The following is a 22,955-nucleotide window of genomic DNA, read 5'->3' as shown; positions in this document are numbered from 1 at the left end:
TGAAAAATCGTCAATAGCGTTAATATTATACACTGTATACTCACCAAAATCATGCTACACAACAAAAGTCACCTGATAATCATACTACAACAGTTATTTCAGAAAAATGTGTTTTTGTTTATTTTTGGAGAATTTATTGTGAAAAATCGTCAATTGCGTTAATATTATACACTGTATACTCACCAAAATCATGCTACACAACAAAAGTCACCTAATAATTATACTACAACAGTTATTTCAGGAGAAAAAAAATCTGCATATTTTTTGGTAATTTTATTGTGAAAAATCCTCAATAGCGTCAATATTATACACTGTATACTCACCCAAGTAATGCTACACAGCAAGGGTCACCTGATTATCATACTACAACAGTTATTTCAGAAAAATGTGTTTTTGTTTATTTTTGGAGAATTTTATATTGAAAAATCGTCAATAGCGTTAATATTATACACTGTATACTCACCAAAATCATGCTACACAACAAAAGTCACCTGATAATCATACTACAACAGTTATTTCAGAAAAATGTGTTTTTGTTTATTTTTGGGGAATTTTATTGTGAAATATCGTCAATAGCGTTAATATTATACAGTGTAGGATGACCAAAATCATGATACACAACAAGGGTCACCTGATAATCTTACTTCAAGACTTATTTCGAGGGGGGGAAAAAATTAATATTTTTGGGGAATTTTATTGTGAAAAATCCTCAATAGCGTTAATATTATACACTGTATACTCACCAAAATCATGCTACACAGCAAGGGTCACCTGATAATCATACTACAACAGTTATTTCAGAAAAATGTGTTTTTGTTTATTTTTGGGGAATTTTATTGTGAAAAATCGTCAATAGCGTTAATATTATACACTGTATACTCACCAAAATCATGCTACACAACAAAAGTCACCTGATAATCATACTACAACAGTTATTTCAGAAAAATGTGTTTTTGTTTATATTTGGGGAATTTTATTGTGAAATATCGTCAATAGCGTTAATATTATACACTGTAGGATGACCAAAATCATGATACACAACAAGGGTCACCTGATAATCATACTACAACAGTTATTTCAGAAAAAAAATCTTTTTGCATATTTTTGGGGAATTTTATTGTGAAAAATCGTCAATATCGTTAATATTATACACTGTATACTCACCAAAATCATGCTACACAACAAGGGTCACCTGATAATCATACTACAAGACTTATTTCAGGGGGGGGAAAAACATGAATAATTTTGTGGAATTTTATTGTGGAAAAATCGTCTATAGCGTTAATATTATACACAGTATACTCACCCAAATCATGCTACACAGCAAGGGTCACTTGATAATCATACTACAACAGTTATTTGTAAAAAAATGTGTTTTTATTTATTTTTGGGGAATTTTATTGTGAAAAATCGTCAATAGCGTTAATATTATACACTTTATACTCACCCAAATCATGCTACACAGCAAGGGTCACCTGATAATCATACTACAACAGTTATTTCAGAAATAGGAGTTTTTGTTTATTTTTGGGGAATTTTATTTTGAAATATCGTCAATAGCGTTAATATTATACAGTGTAGGATGACCAAAATCATGATACACAACAATGGTCACCTGATAATCATACTACAACAGTCATTTCAGAAAAAAAATCTTTTTACATATTTTTGGGGAATTTTATTGTGAAAAATCGTCAATAGCGTTAATATTATACACTCTATACTCACCCAAATCATGCTTTACAACAAGGGTCACCTGATAATCATACTACAACAGTTATTTCAGGAGAAAAACTTTTTGCATATTTTTGGGGAATTTTATTGTGAAAAATCGCCAATAGCGTCAATATTATACACTGTATACTCACCCAAATAATGCTACACAGCAAGGGTCACCTGATAATCATACTACAACAGTTATTTCAGAAAAATATGTTTTTATTTATATTTGGAGAATTTTATTGTGAAAAATCATCAATAGCGTTATTATTATACACTGTATACTCACCAAAATCATGCTACACAACAAAAGTCACCTGATAATCATATTACAACAGTTATTTCAGAAAAATGTGTTTTTGTTTATTTTTGGGGAATTTTATTGTGAAAAATCATCAATAGCGTTAATATTATACACTGTATGCTCACCAAAATCATGCTACATTTGTACAACTGAAATATCTGTACATAGTTTTTCATTATTTGATAGGTGATGGCAATCTAACCATTTATTAAGCTTTTCAAAGGACTCTGACTCAGGTTTGAGCTCCTTTTACAGTATTGACAGTATTGTCTGAAACAATAAACTTTTCTTTTTTTCAGAACTGGTTATATATTTGAGCGATTTAAATATTTGCAACATTGGCATTGGTGTTCTTCTTAGGTCTACTATATTTTCTTATTTGTGGATAACATTTGACTTTGAATATAAAAAAATAGCTTGAGGAAAAATTATTAATGTATATTCTAACATATGTTCTATATCGTGTCAAGACTATCTCTCCATCCTACATATTCCATATGTGGAGGGGGGGGGGGGGGACTGTCTTTGCTACCCGGGCTGGTGAAAGCGTGGCGGCTCGTGACACCGGTTTGCCGGTCACACAAGAGATGTCTGGTATGCTCCGACGGGGCTGGTACCAGCCCCACAGCCAAGACCACCTCAATTAGGTTCTGCTTCTTCCAGTGATCTACGGGTCCTTTTGGAGGCCAGCCAACGTGTGTGATCGCTCGGAGGGGCAGTGCCGCAGAGATGAGGCTCGTCTCCAGCAGCACTTAGAGTACCTAGGCCTGCACTTCAACAGGAAGAAGAGCAGGCTCCAGCTCTCACAGTCCACGGAGTTCCTAGGCATGTGTTTGGATGCCAGGGCAGGGACTCTTTACTTGACTCCTGTGAGTCAGGCCACCCTCAGGGCTTGCTTGTCCCAGTTCCGGCTTGGGGCCAGGGTGACCTGGAGGCTATGTCTCCGCCTCTTGGGGTTAATGGCAGCCACAGTGCATGTCATACCCCTGGCTTTTCTGAACATGCGCCCAGTGCAGCGCTGCCTCCTGGGCCTTGGATTTTGCCCACAGAGGAATCTGCAGGCCAGCGTATTGGTGATGCGCAGACTGTGTGTGGCTCTCCGTTGGTGGCGGTGGCCGACCAACTTGGCACGTGGGACGGTACTGGGGCTTGTGTTGCGTCGCCAGGTGTTGTCATCAGATGCATCCCTGGTAGGCTGGGGGGCTGTCCACGAAGGGCATCAGCGGTCTTTGGCACGGACCCTGGTCACAGCACATAAATGTTTTGGGGCTGCAGGCTATCCATCTGGCTCTTCTGCACTTCCTGCCAGAGCTACAGGACCGCCATGTGCTGGTGAGAACAGACAGTACAGTAGCGGCGGCATATATCAACAGGCAAGGGGGCCTAGGTTCCCCTTGCCTGTGCAGATTGGCTCGGGCAATATGGGAGTGGGCTCATCCCCAGTTCAAGTCCCTGAGGGCCACATACGTGCCGGGTCAGGAGAACCTTGCTGTAGATCGGCTCTCCAGGGGGGGACCCCTCCCCGGAGAGTGGCAGCTGCATCCAGAGGTTGTGAGCGGAATATGGGATTGTTACGGCACAGCTGTGGCAGATCTTTTTGCATCCAGGGAGAACACTCATTGTCCCCTCTTTTTCTCCATGGGGAGGGACAATCCTCCCTTAGGGACAGATTTGATGGCACATCAGTGGCCACTGGGCCTCCTGTAAGCCTTCCCTCCCTTCCTCCTCCTGCACCAACTCCTACAGAGAGTCCAGCCTCATCCTGGTGGCCCCCAATTGGCCCCAGATGATTTGGTTTGCCGAGATTCCGACCCTTCTTCAGGGACAACCGTGGGAGCTACCCATTCGCTGGGACCTCCTGTCCGAGGCCGAGGGAACTCTTTTTCATCCTTTTCCCCAGGGCCTCCGGCTTTGGGCCTGGCCCCTGAGAGGGCCGAATTTCTAGCCTTGGGATTCCCCCAGTCTGTAGTGGGTACTTTGCAGGGGGCCCGGGCTCCCTCGACCAGGGTTGCTTATTCCTATCGTTGGGGGGTGTTTCAATCATGGTGTGCCTCACGACACGTGGATCCCCTCTCCTGTATGGCCCCTGGTATCCTTCAGTTCCTTCAGGAGCTGTTAGAGGCAGGCAAGTCTCCCTCGACGTTGAGAGGGACGGTGGCAGCCATAAAGGCGGCCCATGTTGGGCCTCGTAAACTGGCACAGGGTTGTTGTGACCTTATTGCTCAGTTCTTTAGGGGGGCTTGTAGGGTTGCTCCCTCTCCCAGGAGGCCGAGTGTACCCCCATGGGATTTGGAGATGTATTTTTTCAGACTTGCGGCATGGGCCGTTTATGCCTCAGGAAACGGTTGAGCTGAAATGGCTTTCGCTCAAGACTACATTCTTGTTGGCTATTGTGTCAACAAAAAGGGTGGGTGAGCTACATGCCCTTTCCGTGCATGAAGAGTGCTGCCGCTTCTTGCCTGGGAATGCTGGAGTGCTGCTGCGCCCTAATCCTGCATTCCATCCTAAGGTCTGGTCTGAGTCCCACGCCAACCAATCTCTTGAGCTGCGCCTTTTCCGCCCTCCTCAGGATGGGGTATACAGTGTATAATATTAACGCTATTGACGATTTTTCACAATAAAATTACCCAAAAATAAACAAAAACACATTTTTCTGAAATAACTGTTGTTGTATGATTATCAGGTGACCCTTGCTGTGTAGCATGATTTGGGTGAGTATACAGTGTATAATATTAACGCTATTGACGATTTTTCACAATAAAATTCCCCAAAAATATGCAAAAAGATTTTTTTTCTGAAATAACTGTTGTAGTATGATTATCAGGTGACCCTTGTTGTGTGGAGTGAATATAGTGAAGACTACTGTGTATAATATTGATGCTATTGAAGGGAAATCAATGGAACGACAGCACATGACAGTGATGCTATTGAAGTATTATACACAAGCACATTTTGTAACAATAACTGTTGTAGTGTGATTATCAGGTGACCGTTGGTGTGTGGAGTGAATTTGGTGAGACTACAGTGAATAAAAGTGGAGATATTGAATATTTTTCGTTTTGGTACTGCACTTTGTAGACTGTCCCTAAGCGCTTGCCTCTCCGCCCGCAGCGCATAGAGAGCAATATATTTCCTGCAGCCTGGAGGACGACTCGTTTTGGCGAAAATGAGTTTGTAGTCAATAGTCTACCTTACCACGATAGGAAAGAGACATTTTTTATGTTTTAACAATGTTTCGTTTGTGAGCTATTGATCGCTGAAGTTCGAATCTGCCAATCTCTTTCTAACTTTACCCAAGTGTGAAGCGACCACTTGTGTGTGGCCCCTTTAGTTCAAATTTAAGGAAAGAAAAGGAAAAACCTTTGATTGTGGTGTAATATTATACCTTTTTTTATTTTTGTTACGGATTTAAATATTTGTTTCCATAACTAAATTCATTGTTTGGATTTAAAGTGTTGTGAGTGTGTTGTTTATATTTCATTAAGGTGTGAATTGAGGGAAAAACATGAAGTAGTGGTTAAAACATTATTCTTAGTGAGATTCTAAAAAGTAATGATTTATATTATATTCTTGCTAAGTGGAGGCACTGCCATACATTGGAAATTCATAATTAGTTTAAAGGGGAAAAAGGGGTTTCAAACTGATTATATCTAATAGGGTAATATTACTATCTATATAGTGTCACTGTTACCACTGGTCTTCCTGCTACTATTATTACTTGGTACTACTACCCATACTAACATCTGCTGCAGACATGACTAATACAGCTGCTAATAAACCACTTCTACTAAAACATACTGTTGCTCCTAGAGCTATCATTACTGCAGTAAGCCATGCACTACCACTTTTCATTTCAAGCAAATCTCAAATATGTAAGAAAAAACAATGAAATGCCATTTATGAATATGACAGTTTGTATTTAATGAATATGCATATATTACTCCAAAGCCAAAGCAATGAACATGAACTTAATCGTCATAGATTAACCGAGATTAACATCCTGATGCTGGAGGCCCTGCACTCGATCTCTGACAGCTGTGCGTTGGCCTTCTTTACCTGGAACATGAATACACCAGGCTGCTCTCTAGAAGCCAGACTTTAAAACTGACACCTTTAACATGACACCAAGTAATGTGCTGAATTGTGTAGAAAAGGCTGCAGAAAAAGAGAAACATTTAGATAAAACATCTATTTACACTTTCTTAATGCTGATTAAACTTCATTCTGTACTGACAGCTGCTGGTAGACTGTCTGCGTGGGATAATACAAGATGAAACAGATTTTGTATGCCCATGTTCTTCTTCACAAGTCCTTATCACTATGTATTACTATGGATGAGAATTTGTCATACAAGCAAAAGTACATACAAGTATTATCAGAAGACTGAAGGGAAGGGTGTATAAATTGGTATTTACCATAAATGTCATCATTGCTCATCATACTACATTTGAACTGGTATGGAACTTTGACCTTAGTAAATGCAATGTAATCACTTCCTTTGGTGAATATTAGAGAGTATTTTTCTGTTGACGAGTGGAAAAAAAGCCACATTACATCTACTTTAACTACATGGTCTAAAAGTGAAGTGATGAATATTTCTTATAGGCACTCTACATACAAAGATTTATCAAATGAACAGTATTTGAAACACTTTACCATCTAGAGCATGTCTGTTTCAGTATAACGGGCATGTGAATGAAGACTTGTACAGATATTGATTTTGCATATTTTGAGAAATATAGTGAAAAATCAAATTTTCAATCAGCTCAGAGAAACTTTCCATTTTCAGCAGAGTCATGAAAACAAACTATGCACATACATCATTTTGGACAGTGAAGCTCAAACAAACATATTTGTGGTGTGTATTTTGCTGTTTGCAATTTGAGTAATTTGATTCACCTTTTAACCTTAAAACCTACATTACATCTGCACCACATTGTTAATGTCATTTACTTTAATATATAATTATCAAACACATGGCCTACCAGCACAAATCTAGGGACTAGACATCTGTGTGTTACACTGAGCATTCAAAATGTAACCAGTGGCTTTTCTTCTCTGAACCTCCCAAACACATCATGAAAATCTCACTCCACCTAGTGGACAAAAGTTGACCAACCTTTAACATCACAGTAGTATAAAGCCAGGGTATATAGTAATGTGTCTATATCAACAGCAATAAACATTTACATGTTTTTAAATAAAAAAAGATGTATTTAAAATAATATTTTTTTAAAAAATTGATTTTGACAAAAAATTCTCTATATGTCATAGATGTTGTTTGCATGTGTGTATTTGTGCTTGTCTGAGGGGCTTGTGGGGACCACAGAATATTTGCTCTTTTTTTTTTTTACTTGCTGACATCAGACTGCATGACCACAGAGCAGCATTATTTTCACACTCACCTTATCAAACTTTCTTTTGATTTCTTTTATCAGTTAGATGAGATGAGATTGATACCACTCTTTTGTTTGTATGTTGAATATAAGCTGCAGATGATTATCTTAGTTTAACACAAATAGTTTTTTTCTTAGCTTAGAGGTAGTTCAAAAGAGACTACCCACAGTGAAAGTTTCCAAATGATGAGGTTTATATGATATTGTGGGTAATACAAAGGTTTTAAACACATAAGGAAAAAAAGATAAATGAGCTGATTTACGCTGAACATGTAGAAAGCTGAATATGTCATTACTTATGGCAGGTTTGCACATGATTACCAATATCATTACTATATTATAAATGAATTGTCAAACATTTCATAACATGTGATTTGATAAAGCAACAAAAGTAACTTCACAGAAGTCTACGTTTTTTCTCCAGATGGGGTTCTGGTTCAAGAGGCGTTGTCAAGACTTTTCATGATTTTATCAACCCAGGAGAGATTAGGATCCGCACACATATGACGTCCGTTTTTGGTCACCAAACTAAAAGAAAATAGGTGGAAATTATAATGTCACAATAAGACTTCATAAAGTAGTTAGAATAGTATACTAAATAGATGTGTTAATATCTTATTGTCACCATAGTTCACCATAATCGATTAATTGAAAAAAGTATATTGGCAATTTGAATTATGCATTATCAAAGTCAAAACAAAGATAAATTATTAAATGTTCCACATAACTATTCTGTCTCAAAATAAAACGAGATGCAACCTGATCTCACAGAAATACATGAAATGACCACATCCTCTCAGCACAGAATTATGTGGTGGTGACACGTCATGTGTAAAAATGTATGTGTCAGTACCATAAAAACAATACCAATTTAAAGTTAATTAGGATCCTCTGTCATGGTGCAAGATAAGTATCTTTGTGCCCAATGTATTAATGTTAGTATTATGTTGAGTGAGATCATTTTAATGATTTGGACAAAAGTAACATTTTCTTACATGACTCCAGTCCTTGGGCACCTGTAGTCAGTTAGATAGTATGACCTGATGAGTTTCTTGTTCACTCTTCTTGGGTAGAATTTGAAGCAACAGTCATCAAGACCATTTGCATTTGAGGAAATATACACAGGGGGGGGCCTCGCTGGAGGGGGCCTCGCTGGAGGGGGACTCGCTGGAGGGGGCCTCGCTGGAGGGGGACTCGCTGGACGGGGCCTCGCTGGAGGGGGACTTGATGGACGGGACCTCGCTGGAGGGGACCTCGCTGGAGGGGGACTCGCTGGAGGGGGACTCGCTTGAGGGGGACTCGCTGGAGGGGACCTCGCTGGAAGGGGACTCGCTGGAGGGGACCTCGCTGGAGGGGACCTCGCTGGAAGGGGACTCGCTGGAGGGGGACTCGCTGGAGGGGGGCTCGCTGGAGGGGGACTAGCTGGAGGGGGACTCGCTGGAGGGGACCTCGCTGGAGGGGGACTCGCTGGAGGGGGCCTCGCTGGAGGGGGACTAGCTGGAGGGGGACTCGCTGGAGGGGACCTCGCTGGAAGGGGACTCGCTGGAGGGGGACTCGCTGGAGGGGGACTCGCTGGAGGGGGACTTGCTGGATGGGGCCTCATTGGAGTTGTCTCAAATCTGTCTCCAACAGTGGATAAATCAACACATGACCACATATGAAAGTTCATAAAAAGATAATAAACCAATTTTTTAACTTACTTTGAATATAATTATAATAGCTAACTTTAACTCACATTACGTTAGGTTTGCATTGCGGTGTCACAGATACCAGGTTGATGTCTGACAGCTGGGAAGAGCTGACATCTGTTGGCTGTATACTTGTCCTGTTGCACTGACAGTGTTCCTGACATTTGTTGGTCATCTTGGATGAGCTTCTGTTTTCATGCAGTGAGACGTTGCTTTCTCCACATTCTGCAGTGGAAAATAAAATAATCACTAAATGTATGAAACAGTATTTTCTTGTACATTAATAAGATGATTACGATATACAGGCATGAAGAATTAAGAAAAGTAAATTGATAAATTGGTGGTGTATTTGTAGAATAGATGAAAACTCGCCTTGAAAAGTTATGTTGGTGTTACTAGTTTCATTAGCAGTAATGTTGACTGAATGTGGCGTTGATGTCCAGTTCTGATCAGATGGAAGTTTAATACAAAACTCTTTGGTGTTGTTAGTGCTTCTTCTCTGTACGGACACTGCAAATCACACACAGATGGCACAATCTTTTCCGAGTATCTTACCCGCTTTGACATGACTACTGGACGAGCTGGAGATCACACCAGCTCCTCCAGTAGAGCTTTGAGGAACCGGTAAATAGGGTTGGGTATCGTTTAGGTTTTATCTGATCTTAAACGGTGCCCGAACCGGTGCTTAAAGAATAGAAAACATACAACCTTTTTATTCTTAAGGCATTTTGTGAAGTGCAAGTTGAACAGAATATTAATTTAAATCCCTACATAATATAAATACAACTAAGACTAATAAATAAATTAACCAATATAAAATCTGTCATTATCATCATAATAAAAACAGCAGTGTACTGTATCAAAATCAGCAGCAAATACAGAACATACAGAACACAGAGAACATGCAAAAAATGCGATCGGTCTAATAAGCAGCAACACAGCTATCAGGACTCTTTGGTCTCACACGCGCTGCATTGATAGTCACACAAACACACACACATGCAGTCACTCTCTAGTGCGCTCTCAGCAGATTACGGGAAATTGTAGCTCATTTGCGGACGTCATTTGCAATACACTTTAGAATTAAAGTCAACAAAGTGTCATAAAAAACTAGGTATGTTCCAGTCTCTTACCTGAGAAAGGATGTGGTTGTAAAAAGAAGAGAACCCATGCAATGTTCAGGAGAAGCACGGCAACCTGGACAGTACACTGCATGTTTCTATCTGCTGATTAAACTTCACTGTGTACTGAAAAACTGCTGAGACTGTCTGTGTGGAAGAATAAAAGCTCAAACACCTAACCTCAAATATTTATTTTGCTGATATGCGTGTTTCCATGGGGATGTAGGGTTTTCAACAAACCACAGAACTGACACAGTACATTTTCTTGTTTTTTTTTGCCATCACACTGTGTTACCACTGAGCAGTTTTATTTTCACACTTTCCTTTTCATAGTTTTCTAACAAGTGCAACTGCAGTATGTGGCCAAAATATTTCATCAGAATACTAACAGAAAAGTTTTATGATCAGGTAATTACCATAAGTGTTATGATACTATTCAGACTCCATCTGAGCAAGTACAGAAATGTTTATGTAGTAAATGTAAAGGTCTTTATATTAATCATGCTTTACAGCTCAATGTTCCCTTTACTACCAGTAGCGAAATCCAGGCCTAGACAGAATATGTCAGCCATGACCACAATCAGCACTCAGACTGATAAATGAGTATGTAACCACTGTGGTATATACATTAGTCTACTATCAGTAAAGTCATAAACACACAAAGCCTGGTTTACATATAAGTGAGTTCATTAATATAAATACTCTGACATAAACAAAAATCATGACCTAAAAAATATCATCATCCCATAAAATATATGAAGTGTATGTATATATATATATATATATATATATGTATATATATGTATATATATATATATGTATATATATATATATATATATATATATATATATATATATATATATATATATATATGTATATATATATATGTATATGTATATATATATGTATATATATATATATATATGTATATATATATATGTATATGTATATATATATGTATATGTGTGTATATATATATATATATATATATATATATATATATATTTCAGGATATCTACATCACAAATGATAAGTGGTTTGTGAGCCACTTTGGTTCTGGCCCCATAATTCAAGAAACACTGATGTACAATATTGAATATGTCTCAGATTCCCAGCTAATAGAACTCTGTGACATCTAAAGATTTAGGGTTGAGGGAAGTGGTCATGAAATTGCTACAGTATATCATGAAAGTCATATTATTTATTGTAGAAAGATACTTCACTGGATTTCACTAAAGGTTTAACAAAGTGGTGCAAAAACAACATGAATTAACCTGTTTTGACTAAGATATACAAGCGAGTATCATCAGCATATTGTCTTATTAAAACTGCAGAAATGACCAGTAATAAATTGTGTTACAATAATCATTATAAGATTGGATGTTGATGTCAATTCGTTGTTATATATCAACCAATTTCAGTCTAAGTTCAGCAGGTGGTTGCAGTGTACCCAGAATAAACTGAGTGAAAGAATGACAACACTCAGGGGTCCAGCTTTACTCTACATGTTTTTTCAGGTGCTGATATGACACATTCTGTTCCAAAAATACACACAAACATACACACTATCTGATCACTGCTCTAGCAAATGTGGTTTGTGTTCATGTTGTGCAACTCCACCTTCATCTGCTTCAGTAGAGGTGGCTTATGTTTACTCTCAGTCCATTTCATTTCCCATTAATGTGTCCCAATATATTCATAATTATGAAGGTTAAAATATGATCTTTTTATTAACAAGCTAATATTTTGACTTATAGTTACACTTTCCCTCATGTAGAGTGGAACTGGAGCAGAAGTACATCTTTTTTAGTAATGAAGACTACATTGTTTCTTCTCACAAGGTGTGTTCAAAGGTCAGACTCATTTCTTTTTTAACCAGAATGCTAAATATTAACCTATATATATATATATATATATATATATATATATAAACCTTTTGCTGACCTCCTCTTTACTGGCTGCTACTATTGATAATCTGTGAGCAGGAAATGAATGGGTCATACTGATATTATTTCTAATACTACTACTATAACAATTACTATGATAAATAGTTGTTAATAGTACTGTTGTAATTCCAAAATGTTTTGTAATACTTTTTGTTTAAAGGAACAGTGTGAAGCATTTTTGATTTCTTCAGTTGATACCTCTTCCTTGTTTTAGACGATTAGCTTAGCTTAGCCCAAAGACTGGAAACTGGGGTAAAGGCTATCCAGTTCAGCCACCTCTTAAACACACAAATTAACATATTTCTTTGTTTAAGGCAGTGTGTGAATTATATTAAAGCTTTCTGGGGAGCTCACTTTTTTTAAATGACAAATAATGTGAAAGTATATACATCCATAATGGACTCATTTTATGCATAATCCATGATAATGAAAGTGCAGAAAAATAGGAAAGCATGGCAAAAATAGAACATCGCCAATATTTAAGCGACCCTTCCGAAATGAAAAAAAAAATCATGTTTTCAGGAGAGTGTAATGTCTTAATAAGAGGAGCTCCCCTGTAGTTTGCTCCTTGGTGTAAGGCTTGCGCAAAAGGATTGTCTTAGCTTTCAGAAATACGACTACGATTAGGGCCAGACTAAGAGAACTTTTTGTTTTGATTGTGGAAATTAAGAGAATTAAGTCATAATAAGTCTACGAGAATAAAGTCGTAACATTACGAGAATAAAGCCGTAACATTACGAGAATAAAGTCGTAACATTAACGAGAATAAAGTCATAACATTACAAGAATAAAGTCGTAACATTAACGAGAATAAAATCGTAACATTACGAGAATAAAGTCATAATATTGCGAGAATAAAGTCTTCCCACTGCGTTAAAATGAGGAATATTAAGCATCTTGTGAAGTTATACTTTGGTATCGGTTTCACAAATAAGGAAATAATCTTTTGGCACATCAGCATCAAATTATTATCAGTATCAGGACTTTGAAACGATTGTGCAAACAACTGTGTCTATTTCGAAGAAAGAACCACACGGACTTGGAAGAAATTGCTTCTTTTGTGGAAGAGGAGTTGTCTGGTAGTGGTCGACTGCAAAGCTATCTGTGGTTACATCTGCGTGCCATTCATACGACTTTATACTCGTAACATTATGACTCTTTTTCTCGTAATATTACGACTTTATTCTCGTATTATTACGACTTTATTCTTGTAATATTACGACTTTATTCTCGTAAATTCCAAAATGTTATTTATTTTCCCCCCCTCTTACTATGGCCTTAATGCTCCGTCGTACAGAAGAGACACACCAACAGTGAAAGTTTCCAAATGATTTAATGTATTTATGAGATTTATATGATACAGTGGGCAATACAAAGCTTTTAAAAGAAATTACAAAAACAGATAGATTGGCCAATTCAGGCTCAAAATGACTCAATTTGAAGGCAAAATAGGTCATTACTTACAGCAGGTTTGCACATTAATACCTAAATCATTACTATATTGTAAAAAAAAAAAAAAAAATCAACAATTTCACAATATGTCATTTGCAACAAAAAAACAGAGCAAAAAATGTAGAGGAGTGAGACAGGGTGAGGGGGGCTGCTTTACAGGAGGGCTTCATCCAGAGTTTTCATGATTTTTTCAACCCAGGAGAGATTAGGATCCGCACAGATGTAACGTCCCTTTTTGGTCATCAAACTAAAAGAAAGTAACAACGAAATTTTGAAGTGTTTTTTTATTAAGTAATTAATATATAGATTAACACATAGATTCCAAAACTTTAAACTGTTTGTACAGTATGAAAAATTATTTTTTTAATGAGACACAAAATAATAAAGTAGATGTACAGATGTAGAATAAAAATAAAGCATAATGTAATATATATGTTTGTGTGTATTCAGCACTTACATGACTCCAGTCCTCGGGCAGCGGTTATCAGTCATATTGTATGATTTGATTAAAGTTTTGTTCACTCTTCTCGGGTAGAATTTGAAGCAGCACTCATTAGGACCATTTGCGTCTAAAGAATGGAGAATAATTTAACGTATTATCATGCTGATTTAAGAAGTGAGATCTTGAATCATGACCTGCTCATGTTGGTCACACAATGTGCCTAAATGTATAAATAATAAAAATATATTTATCTTACTTTGGCAGAACACTGAGGAAAGCAGTGCAGCTCCCAGGATGCAGAGAAGAAGGATGTGACTGGTCCTCATGATGACTCGGTGTCCCTCTGGAGACGATGTTGATGAAGATTCTTATCACAGCTGCTCCTTACCTGCAGTAAAGGGCTACTAAACAAAAGGTAGTGTGGTGTCACATTTATCAAGATCAAACTTTTTTTTTAAAAAGCTGTCACTGGTGTGAAAGTGGGCGGGCGGTTGCGGTTTTGAGGGGAACTGAAGTTGCCTATAACAAAAACTTTCCACTCAGGTTCGAAAAAGGTTGAGGGGTACATTGCAGGAAATGCAAGTGTGGTTAGCTCAGAGACGGTGCTCAAAGTGTGACAGTGTAATAAAGAAGAAGCAATTACTAGTAAAAAGCTGGTCAAAAAGAGTATCATACTGACATATCTTGAATTTAACTACATTTTACAATGACACTTAAACAGTTAATCTAGCTATTTGAAATTGCAAGCCATGTGCCACAAGGTCTATTCAGTAGTTTTAGATGTTCTTCATAGTGTGCAGAGTAGAACAAGAATGAACTCAGAAAAAAAGTACATTTAAACATGTACAAATCTAATATTTGCTGTACTAATCAGTAGTGACTTATTTCTGTAAGTCGATAGACAGCCTGTACAGTCATGTCACATCATGAGTAAATCATACTCAGGTGTGCACCAAAACAACTGCACTGAGACCCTTTAGAGGAAGTCACAAACTAATTCTGAAACTGTTGATTTGTGAAATCAGTAATTACTAGCAGTGGTTAACAAGTGTACCAACTCATCCACTGATTCAACCCAGAGCAAATAAACTATAGAACTGAAAATACCCTTAGTCCATAGTATTGGTTAAGTTTTAAAATCACTGGATTCTACTTTTCCCATAATGCAACTTAAGCAAGTCTTTTGTTAAACCCCTATTATGTCTGGTAAATACACTTCTTTCAAACTTTTGTAACGTAGGCTTTCTGTTAAAAACTTGTCCTAGCCCAAGCCAAAGTAATCTTGGTGACATCGCTATGACATCATCAGGGTTATTTTCCGAAGAAATTACTCCCTTATCATGTCAACTAATTGTGTAAAATTGGTTGAAGGTACCTTTAACTCATACTGGTAGAAATCAATCATAAAAAATGGCGTAAATAATATTTTATTATTGGACAGAAGTCTCCACGCTGCAACAAGACTCGTCACATTTTGGATTAAAGAAGTAACCACAACCATGGACAGGAGCTCATGTTCTCACACTCATTTGCCAGCTAATTATTTACTCAAATGTGATTTGACAGCAATATCTCGATACTGGACTCACTGAAAGGCAGTCTGGGAAATGTAGGAATCCACATCCAAATTAATCGACATGGTAGGTTGAGTGTAAAAAATAAAATATGCACTAAAAGTTATAAGTTAGAACAAAGACACATAGACCAGCGACTGGTAGTATATGTACAGCTCTTTATTTTAATAAAACCATGTTTTATTTATACATTTCAAGTGAGATACAGTTGCATGATAACCCTCTGCTGTCTCCATGTATGTCCTCTATGTATCAGTCCTCTACAGTACATGGGGTCTCTTGAGGAAAAAAAACAACAATTAGACAGCAAAAAAACAAACAGAACCCAAGAAATTAAATCCAGCCAAATCAAACAGATCATTTAGCAACAATATTTTATATAAGTTTTATTCAAATTTAGTTTGATTGAATTTTGTTTTACACCACTGTGGATCATACATTGTTGCCGTAGCGTGTTGTGTGACAGAAGGACAGGAAGCAGGTAGTGTTGGAAGGGCTAATGTAACAACTAAATAGTAGCGTAACTAACAGATCTCATTCTGGATGTACCACTCAACGACACAAACATAAAACACACACACACACACACACACACACTCAGCTTGCATGGTTAACTGGTCACTAATTTTTAAAAAAATGAATAGATGGAAAATGAACAACCCGTTTGAACCTGTAAGCGATGACATAAAGTGATGATGCGAGGCACAACTCAAAGGCTTACATATATGTGCAAAAAGCTTTATTGCAGTCCTGTGGTGTGTAACCACAGTGGGGGAGTGGGAGGGAGGAGTGCATCGAGATGAGTGATCAGAAAGTCTGCTGCACTGTGCTGAGCTGATGCACACACTGACACACAGACCGTCTGTCTGTAGCAGCCGAAAACAGGCCGACATGATTGGGATTTTAAAAAGTGACATAAGAGCATCTATCAAATGTGGTCCAGGCGTATTTAAGAAGGTGCAGACTAGCCAAGAGACACTGAGGCCACATGGGAAGGTCACCAATATTTTAGGGCACAAAAAGAAAAACTTCACACATAAAATCAGTAGCACACCACATCACATGAAGCAGCTCCTCCACCGATAACAGCACAGTCAACACCAACAGCAGGTTTCATTCGTTTTAAGATTGTTGTCTGGGTAAACAAAGACAACTGAACTGAGCTACACTTCTCAGCTTTTATTTACCTCAATGAACAGGTCTGTGCAAAATGGGCAACTCCTCTTTGAAAAACTAAATCACAGAAATAGATATTAATTATACTGTTGCAAACGTGTCAACAATAAGTCGGTGCTTCACTTGTTTTTGTGTGATTTGTAAGACACGCTGTGTACTAGCAAGCGTCAAAAGTGCGTCACCAGCGGCCTGGCCCCTCCCTGCAATGGTCTGGGTAGATTTACACATTTACCACAGTGACACACTAACAACCTCCAACGAACACACCCGCAAAGCCAAACTGGTGATACCTACAGGGGGACAGGTGACCACTGACACAGATGTGCTCAGCGTGAGAGGAAATGACTCCTTGTAGAGTATCAATCCAACAATCCAAAACATTGCGTAATGACATAAAACCCAACCACCACTGAATCTGTTGAACATTTTATAAAAAATACTCGTTCACTTTCTTGGAGAGTTAGATAAGGAAATTAATTCATTTCTCATATCTGTCTTTTAGATATAAAGATACAGCCAGGATGTGGTTAGCTTAGCTTAGCACAAAGACTAGAAACGGCAGGAAGCCACTAACATGGCTCTGTCCAAAGGCAAAATCCACCTAGCTACATCTCCAAAGCTCATGTATGAATATTCTATAGCTCACCTATTTCATATGTACAAAAAGTGAAGTATAAAAATGACAAGTTGTGTTTTTATGGAGAGTAATGTGTGAGTTTGCTAGGCAGCTAGCGCATCTAGCCAAAGAAATAACCCAACAGCTTGTAAAACTACGTCATTTTTATAATTAGCTTTTAGTAAACAAAATACAAGAGATGAAGCATTTTACTAATTAGTGAACTTTACAAAAAAAGGTGCTTGTTATCTTAGCACAGAGCTAAACTAACTGCTAAGCGTTCAGTCTTTATGCTAAAATAAGCTAACTCTCCTGGCTCCAGCTTTATATTTAACGGACATACGAGAGTGGTGTCCATGTTCTCATCTCAACTCTTGACAAGACAGTTAATAAGTGTATTTTCCAAAAAGGTCTATTTTTAAAAAAAAAAATTAAAAAAAAAGAACACCAAAAATCACACCGAGTGGTGGAATTGATGGAATTAGCGAAATTAGCGCTTGTTACAGCTGACTGGAGCAAACAGTGTTGGAGGCGCCACAAAAACAAATATTGATTGATTTTAACTCGTGTGTTTCTTGGAGCGTGTTCTCAGACATTAACGCTCCATATTCAGACACAATGAGCAACAAGAACAGTGGAAGAACATATGTGAAGCATGTGAAGTAAGGTCCAGAGCAAACTACAGCAACAGTGGGCCGACAGTTGTAAAGAGAAACTACATATCGGATTTTTTTCAATGTGCAAAGCAAGTTCTAGTCAGGGACGTTTCTGCCCTGCATTTCAACTATTTTGGTCGGGGAGAGGTCCAACAGCAACTCTTCATTTGACAGCGACATAGGGTTCATTAAATAAGACATCACACTCACACCAAGACATTAGGAATCAAAACACTAACAAGCTGAAATGTACCTCTAACAAAGGGACAGGGCGATGTCAATGTCTTACAGCAACACACATTATTTACTCCAGTTTCTTCGACATAAATATACTGTAAAACTCATTTTACAGGCAGCTTATGACCTCTTTTAAGAGGCTTAAAACATTTTATTAAATGTAACATCGTAGCGCTCTTATAGAGGCACCAAACATGTCTTCAGGTGGTTAACCTACAATATAAACCGTTATGTGCATTTCTGTTTAATCTTCATGTATTTTAACTCACAATTTCCTTCAAGAGTGAGTTAACTTCATGGAATGCTTCAGGAAATCTACACTGACTGGAAGAAATGAACAGCACGAGGACATCAGAGGACATGAAGGAATGATTAAAGTTATGAGGGAAAAACAAAACATTAGGCGCAGAGATTAAGAGATGGAGACAGAGACACTAGCCGAGGTTCCACTTGACACATTTTAAAATGTGTCGTTAACAGATGTGACTCTGGAGATGTGATTTAAGCACACTGCTATAACATTTTCCAGCTCTTCCTCTGCTTTTCATTACTTTTGTACTCACTGTAGCTGGATATGAGATGTTTCAGGTTGTTTTATGGAGAGCAGTCTGAGATGTAGATTGTATGTATGTAGAAACTTCATGTTTTTGTCTGAAAATAGCCGCATTTAAAGATACATTTGCCAAGGACAAAAAAAAAAAAAAAAGAGCAGAAGTGTAGCCAGAAAAAGCAGTGACAGCAGAAATCTTTCACATAATAACTGGCATCTCTGTGGTTTCTTCTTGTCTGTGGAGACCTGAACCAGCCTGGTAGGTGCATGTATGTGGGAGTGTGTGATACATTCTTCTGCCTGTGCCAGCTACAGTTTCCAGTCCACTGCTGGGCCTCTGATTTGAGGAGGGGTCGTGGGAGTTAAATAAGGCCTCGTATTCCTTTTTCTCACCCCTGCTCCTTCACTTGCAGACCCCTTAACAGGGTCCTGTTTCCATTCAGAGCGGTGACACGGCTCTGGAGAAGAGCAACTCAACCGCATCCCCACAACCAGGTATCTCTCAGGTCTATCTGACCTGTTAAGAGTTCAGTTTCTCCCAAAGGCTGGATGGAGGGGGAAGTGGGTCGGCGCTGGAAGCGGTCGAGTCTGCTGGTGTGCAACCTCAGCTCAGCGCTTCAGCACCGGGCTGCCTCGCTCCTGGTCTTTCTGTAACGCCTGCAGAACCTGAAGAAAGGAAGGAAGAAGCTGTTTTAAAAAAATATATGACACAGGCAATCATTTAATACTCGGATGTAAACTCTAACATCCTCCTACCTGTGCCCACTTCCTGTTACGGCTGGTCATGTGGACGGCAGCGATTTGCTGGAAGAGCTGCTCGGGGGGGATGAGGTCGGGCAGGCGGGTGAGGAACTGAGCCATGTGGATGAAGTCCATGCAGGTGAGGACGTCCTGGTAGAGACGCAGCAGGCCCATCGCCGTGCGGAACAGGAACTCCTCTCCGTCTCTGCAGAACACGTCCCACACCCGACACGCCAGGTCCAACGGCAGCGACTTACTGTACAGAGTGAAGATCCTGCAGGAGAGAGAGGAAAGCACGGAGAGAGTTAGTTTCTGGGAGGATACAGAGGCAGAAATGCTAAAGAAAAACAAGAAAGAGCATCAGTTTAACCCATTTTAAGATCCCAATGTTGCATATTTTGTAATAGAAGTGCCTACAAAGCACAACAGGGAAAAATACATTTAAATCTGTTTACAAGAGCCCAGGATCAGGAGTGTAATCCTGTTATTTTGACTATTTGATTTGTCTTACAGTTCTTTTCTCAGCTTATAAATGAATCATTTAGACTGTAAAAAGACAGAAAATTGTGAAATATGCTGCAATCTCCAAGAGACCAACTTGACATCTTCAAATAACCTTTTTTTGGGTTTACTACTACTTCAGTTCTTCTCTTGTTTCTATTTTACTACCGTGGGACTAATAAAGGAATATTTTATCTTATTCTATCTTATCTTTTTTGTCTGAATAGAGATCTAAAAAAAATTCAATATATCCATTTTACTATCACAGATATTGAAGAAAACCAGCAAATAATCACTTTAAAGAGCTGAACTTTGAGATTTTTTATAATTCATCAATTATTAGAATTGTTCTTTAAATGACTGATTAATCATTTATCAACTAATTGGTTCAGCTTTTATTTTGCATCTGTCATTTTCAGGCTTGTAATTGTTAACTGTGTATCTTTCATTTCCTGTGCTATGCCAAGTCTTCATGGCTGCTTTTCATTATTTAGGCTCACGTTCTGTTTTACTAGAGGTTTTCCTTCTGTGGAAACATTACTGTGTGTGTGTGTGTGTGTGTGTGTGTGTGTGTGTGTGTGTGTGTGTGTGTGACTTGGTGGTAATAGAAGATCACATTTTAACAGATGTTTTACAATATGGAACAAGAAAAAAAACATATGAAGATCAAAATATCCAACCACAGCTTTAATAAGGTGGGTGAAGTGCCCACCCAAATAGCCCCGTCCTGTTTTCTCAGAAGTATACCTGATGCTGAAACCACAGAGCCCACTGTGAGCAAAGTGTTGCTATATGATGACATGTCACACTTTTTTCATCTGTGTACTGATATTTTGCCTTTTACCTTCCACTCTAGCTGTGAAATGACATAATGGAGAGAAGATAAAAAGAGGTTTTTTGCTTTTAGGGTGTTAACACTGTGGTTTTAAAATGTAAAACTGTATGAACTAAATGGAGGAAAGATGCTATGACGTTTAAAAATACAAAAAACATTTTTTTTTTTTTTAAATGGGCAGAATATTTCAGACTCACCAGTCGATCAAATAAATATCGGGGGTCAAGTTGTTTTTCTTGAAATGTGCAAAGAGCTTTGGTAGATTTTCTTCAAAGAACACTTCAAATGCTGCAAAGTAAGTCAACATCTGTGGAGAGAGAAGAGAGCAGGTGGTCTTACAGAGGAACACACACAAACAAACCACACTGTTGCTATAAGCAGTGGGCTGTGAGTCATCAGTAGAGATGAACAAACTGTCTGGTAGAACAAAATGTAAACAGTGTGTAGTGTGGTCAGGTTAGGGTGTACATTTCTTTTTAACATAAATGCATACACGTGTATGTTATGTATTTTTCACTTCCTATTTTGGAAATATTTAGTTTTGATAATGTACCTGCAGGTCATGTTATATTGTAAATGCTTTATGTTCTATGTGTTATGCTTATTTGCTGGATGAAAGACCAGTAAGGTTCAAACTTTGCATTATTTCAGTCCAAATAAAGTTTTTGGCAGCTTAATCCAGTGTGCATCCTGAACATAGCCTAAATATAACAAAGAATGTACTCACTACTATTCTGCATTAATATATCATCTCTGTGGTGAAAAATGAATTTTCTTGCTTGTAAAATTTTAAATATGACGTTTAAAACCTATACGAGAAAATTACCCAAGTCATGTGTGGTATGTGTAATTTACAGGCACTGCTGTCGAGTTAGGGGATGTACACATGGTTTGTTGATGGTGGAACTATTTAAGTGTGTGTGTGTGTGTGTGTGTGTGTGTGTGTGTGTGTGTGTGTGTGTGTGTGTGTGTGTACTGACAAGGCTGTGGTCCACTCTGAAGAAGGCCATCTGACAGGGCTTGTTGAGCAGGTTGGCAAAAGCTATGAAGGCGTCGGCTGTGTCCAGGTTCAGGATCAGCACTGCTGCGATGAAGGACATTCCCTGCACCTACACACACAAACACACACATACAAAACTCTTACTGTGATGCTGTACAGTATGTGTATAGTGTGTTAAAAGGAAACATATGAGCTGAGTACTTCTGCACTATTTTGCACCATCTGTGATTAATTAATCTAACTTGAAACATTGGTAAACATTCACAATGATGACACAGACCTGCAAAAAGCAAAGATGAATGCATATATTATGTGCATGTGCCCTTGTGTGTGTGTGTAGTATCTCATGGCTTGGGGTCAGTGCAGGAAGTCACAGTCATCTCTACCTTAGTATAGAGAGTGTGGGGCTGCTACACAGCAAACCGCAGCATCAACATGCACAATGTGGTGCTGAACACTTACAGAAAATGCAAATACATGATGGATGTGAAAGGGCTTGAATCATGTCAAACACAGTTTAATACAGAGCAGACTTTTTTTTAATGCTTTTGGCATTCTAAGTTGATCAAAGGTTTGTTCTTCAGTCTCCTGTGTGTTATTAAAAATACAGCATGTGTGAGGGGAGGTTTTTAATCTAATACACAAAACAGCCGTATAAGCATCAAGAGGAAGGTCAGGGCTCGGGTGCATAATGTGAGCGTGACAGTGACAGTAATGAGCCACTGATGCATATGATTAGTAACTTTCCTTCATAAGGAAGAAAAGGGGTGGATGGAAAGAAAAGATGTGGAGGTTTGCAAACTGGGAAATCACACCTACACAGGAGCAAAGCTGCTTCCAGTAACAACTGGGCACTGTAGTTTATAGATACACTGAATATGAGGCAGATAGATGTTTGAATATTTTCCTGCAGTAGCGGCGTGGAAATTCAGAGCCGATTAGAGGGCTCAACCTGACTTGAACTGAGTTGTAAGGTTGGGATTGTGCGCATTAGCTCTGA

The 22,955-nt window shown here is 38.4% G+C and overlaps 2 protein-coding genes across 3 annotated transcripts in view; both read right to left on the bottom strand.

Moving 5' to 3' along the window:
* Positions 1-13,489: 13,489 nt before the first annotated feature.
* Positions 13,490-14,482, bottom strand: ccl36.1 (chemokine (C-C motif) ligand 36, duplicate 1). The gene is made up of 3 exons (XM_062444845.1): positions 14,326-14,482; positions 14,085-14,196; positions 13,490-13,874 (listed from the first exon to the last, which is right to left on the bottom strand). Exons 1-3 carry the CDS (start codon positions 14,393-14,395, stop codon positions 13,781-13,783), a joined length of 276 nt encoding a protein of 91 aa, XP_062300829.1. The 5' UTR covers positions 14,396-14,482; the 3' UTR covers positions 13,490-13,780.
* A 1,307-nt stretch (positions 14,483-15,789) lies between these two features.
* The window catches only part of tbc1d14 (TBC1 domain family, member 14), a 39,752-nt gene continuing 32,586 nt past the window's right edge, over positions 15,790-22,955 (bottom strand). For both annotated transcript variants that reach the window (XM_062444692.1, XM_062444691.1), the window contains exons 12-15: positions 21,936-22,064; positions 21,153-21,262; positions 19,635-19,893; positions 15,790-19,544 (exon numbers count right to left, since the gene is read on the bottom strand). In XM_062444692.1, the coding sequence (XP_062300676.1) occupies positions 19,488-19,544; positions 19,635-19,893; positions 21,153-21,262; positions 21,936-22,064 (555 nt within the window). In that variant the 3' untranslated portion in view covers positions 15,790-19,487. The remainder of the gene's footprint in view (positions 19,545-19,634; positions 19,894-21,152; positions 21,263-21,935; positions 22,065-22,955) is intronic.

This window comes from Scomber scombrus, chromosome 23, assembly GCF_963691925.1.
Source record: "Scomber scombrus chromosome 23, fScoSco1.1, whole genome shotgun sequence".
NCBI classification, from domain to species: domain Eukaryota; kingdom Metazoa; phylum Chordata; class Actinopteri; order Scombriformes; family Scombridae; genus Scomber; species Scomber scombrus.
This window is presented reverse-complemented; position numbering and strand designations above follow the sequence as displayed.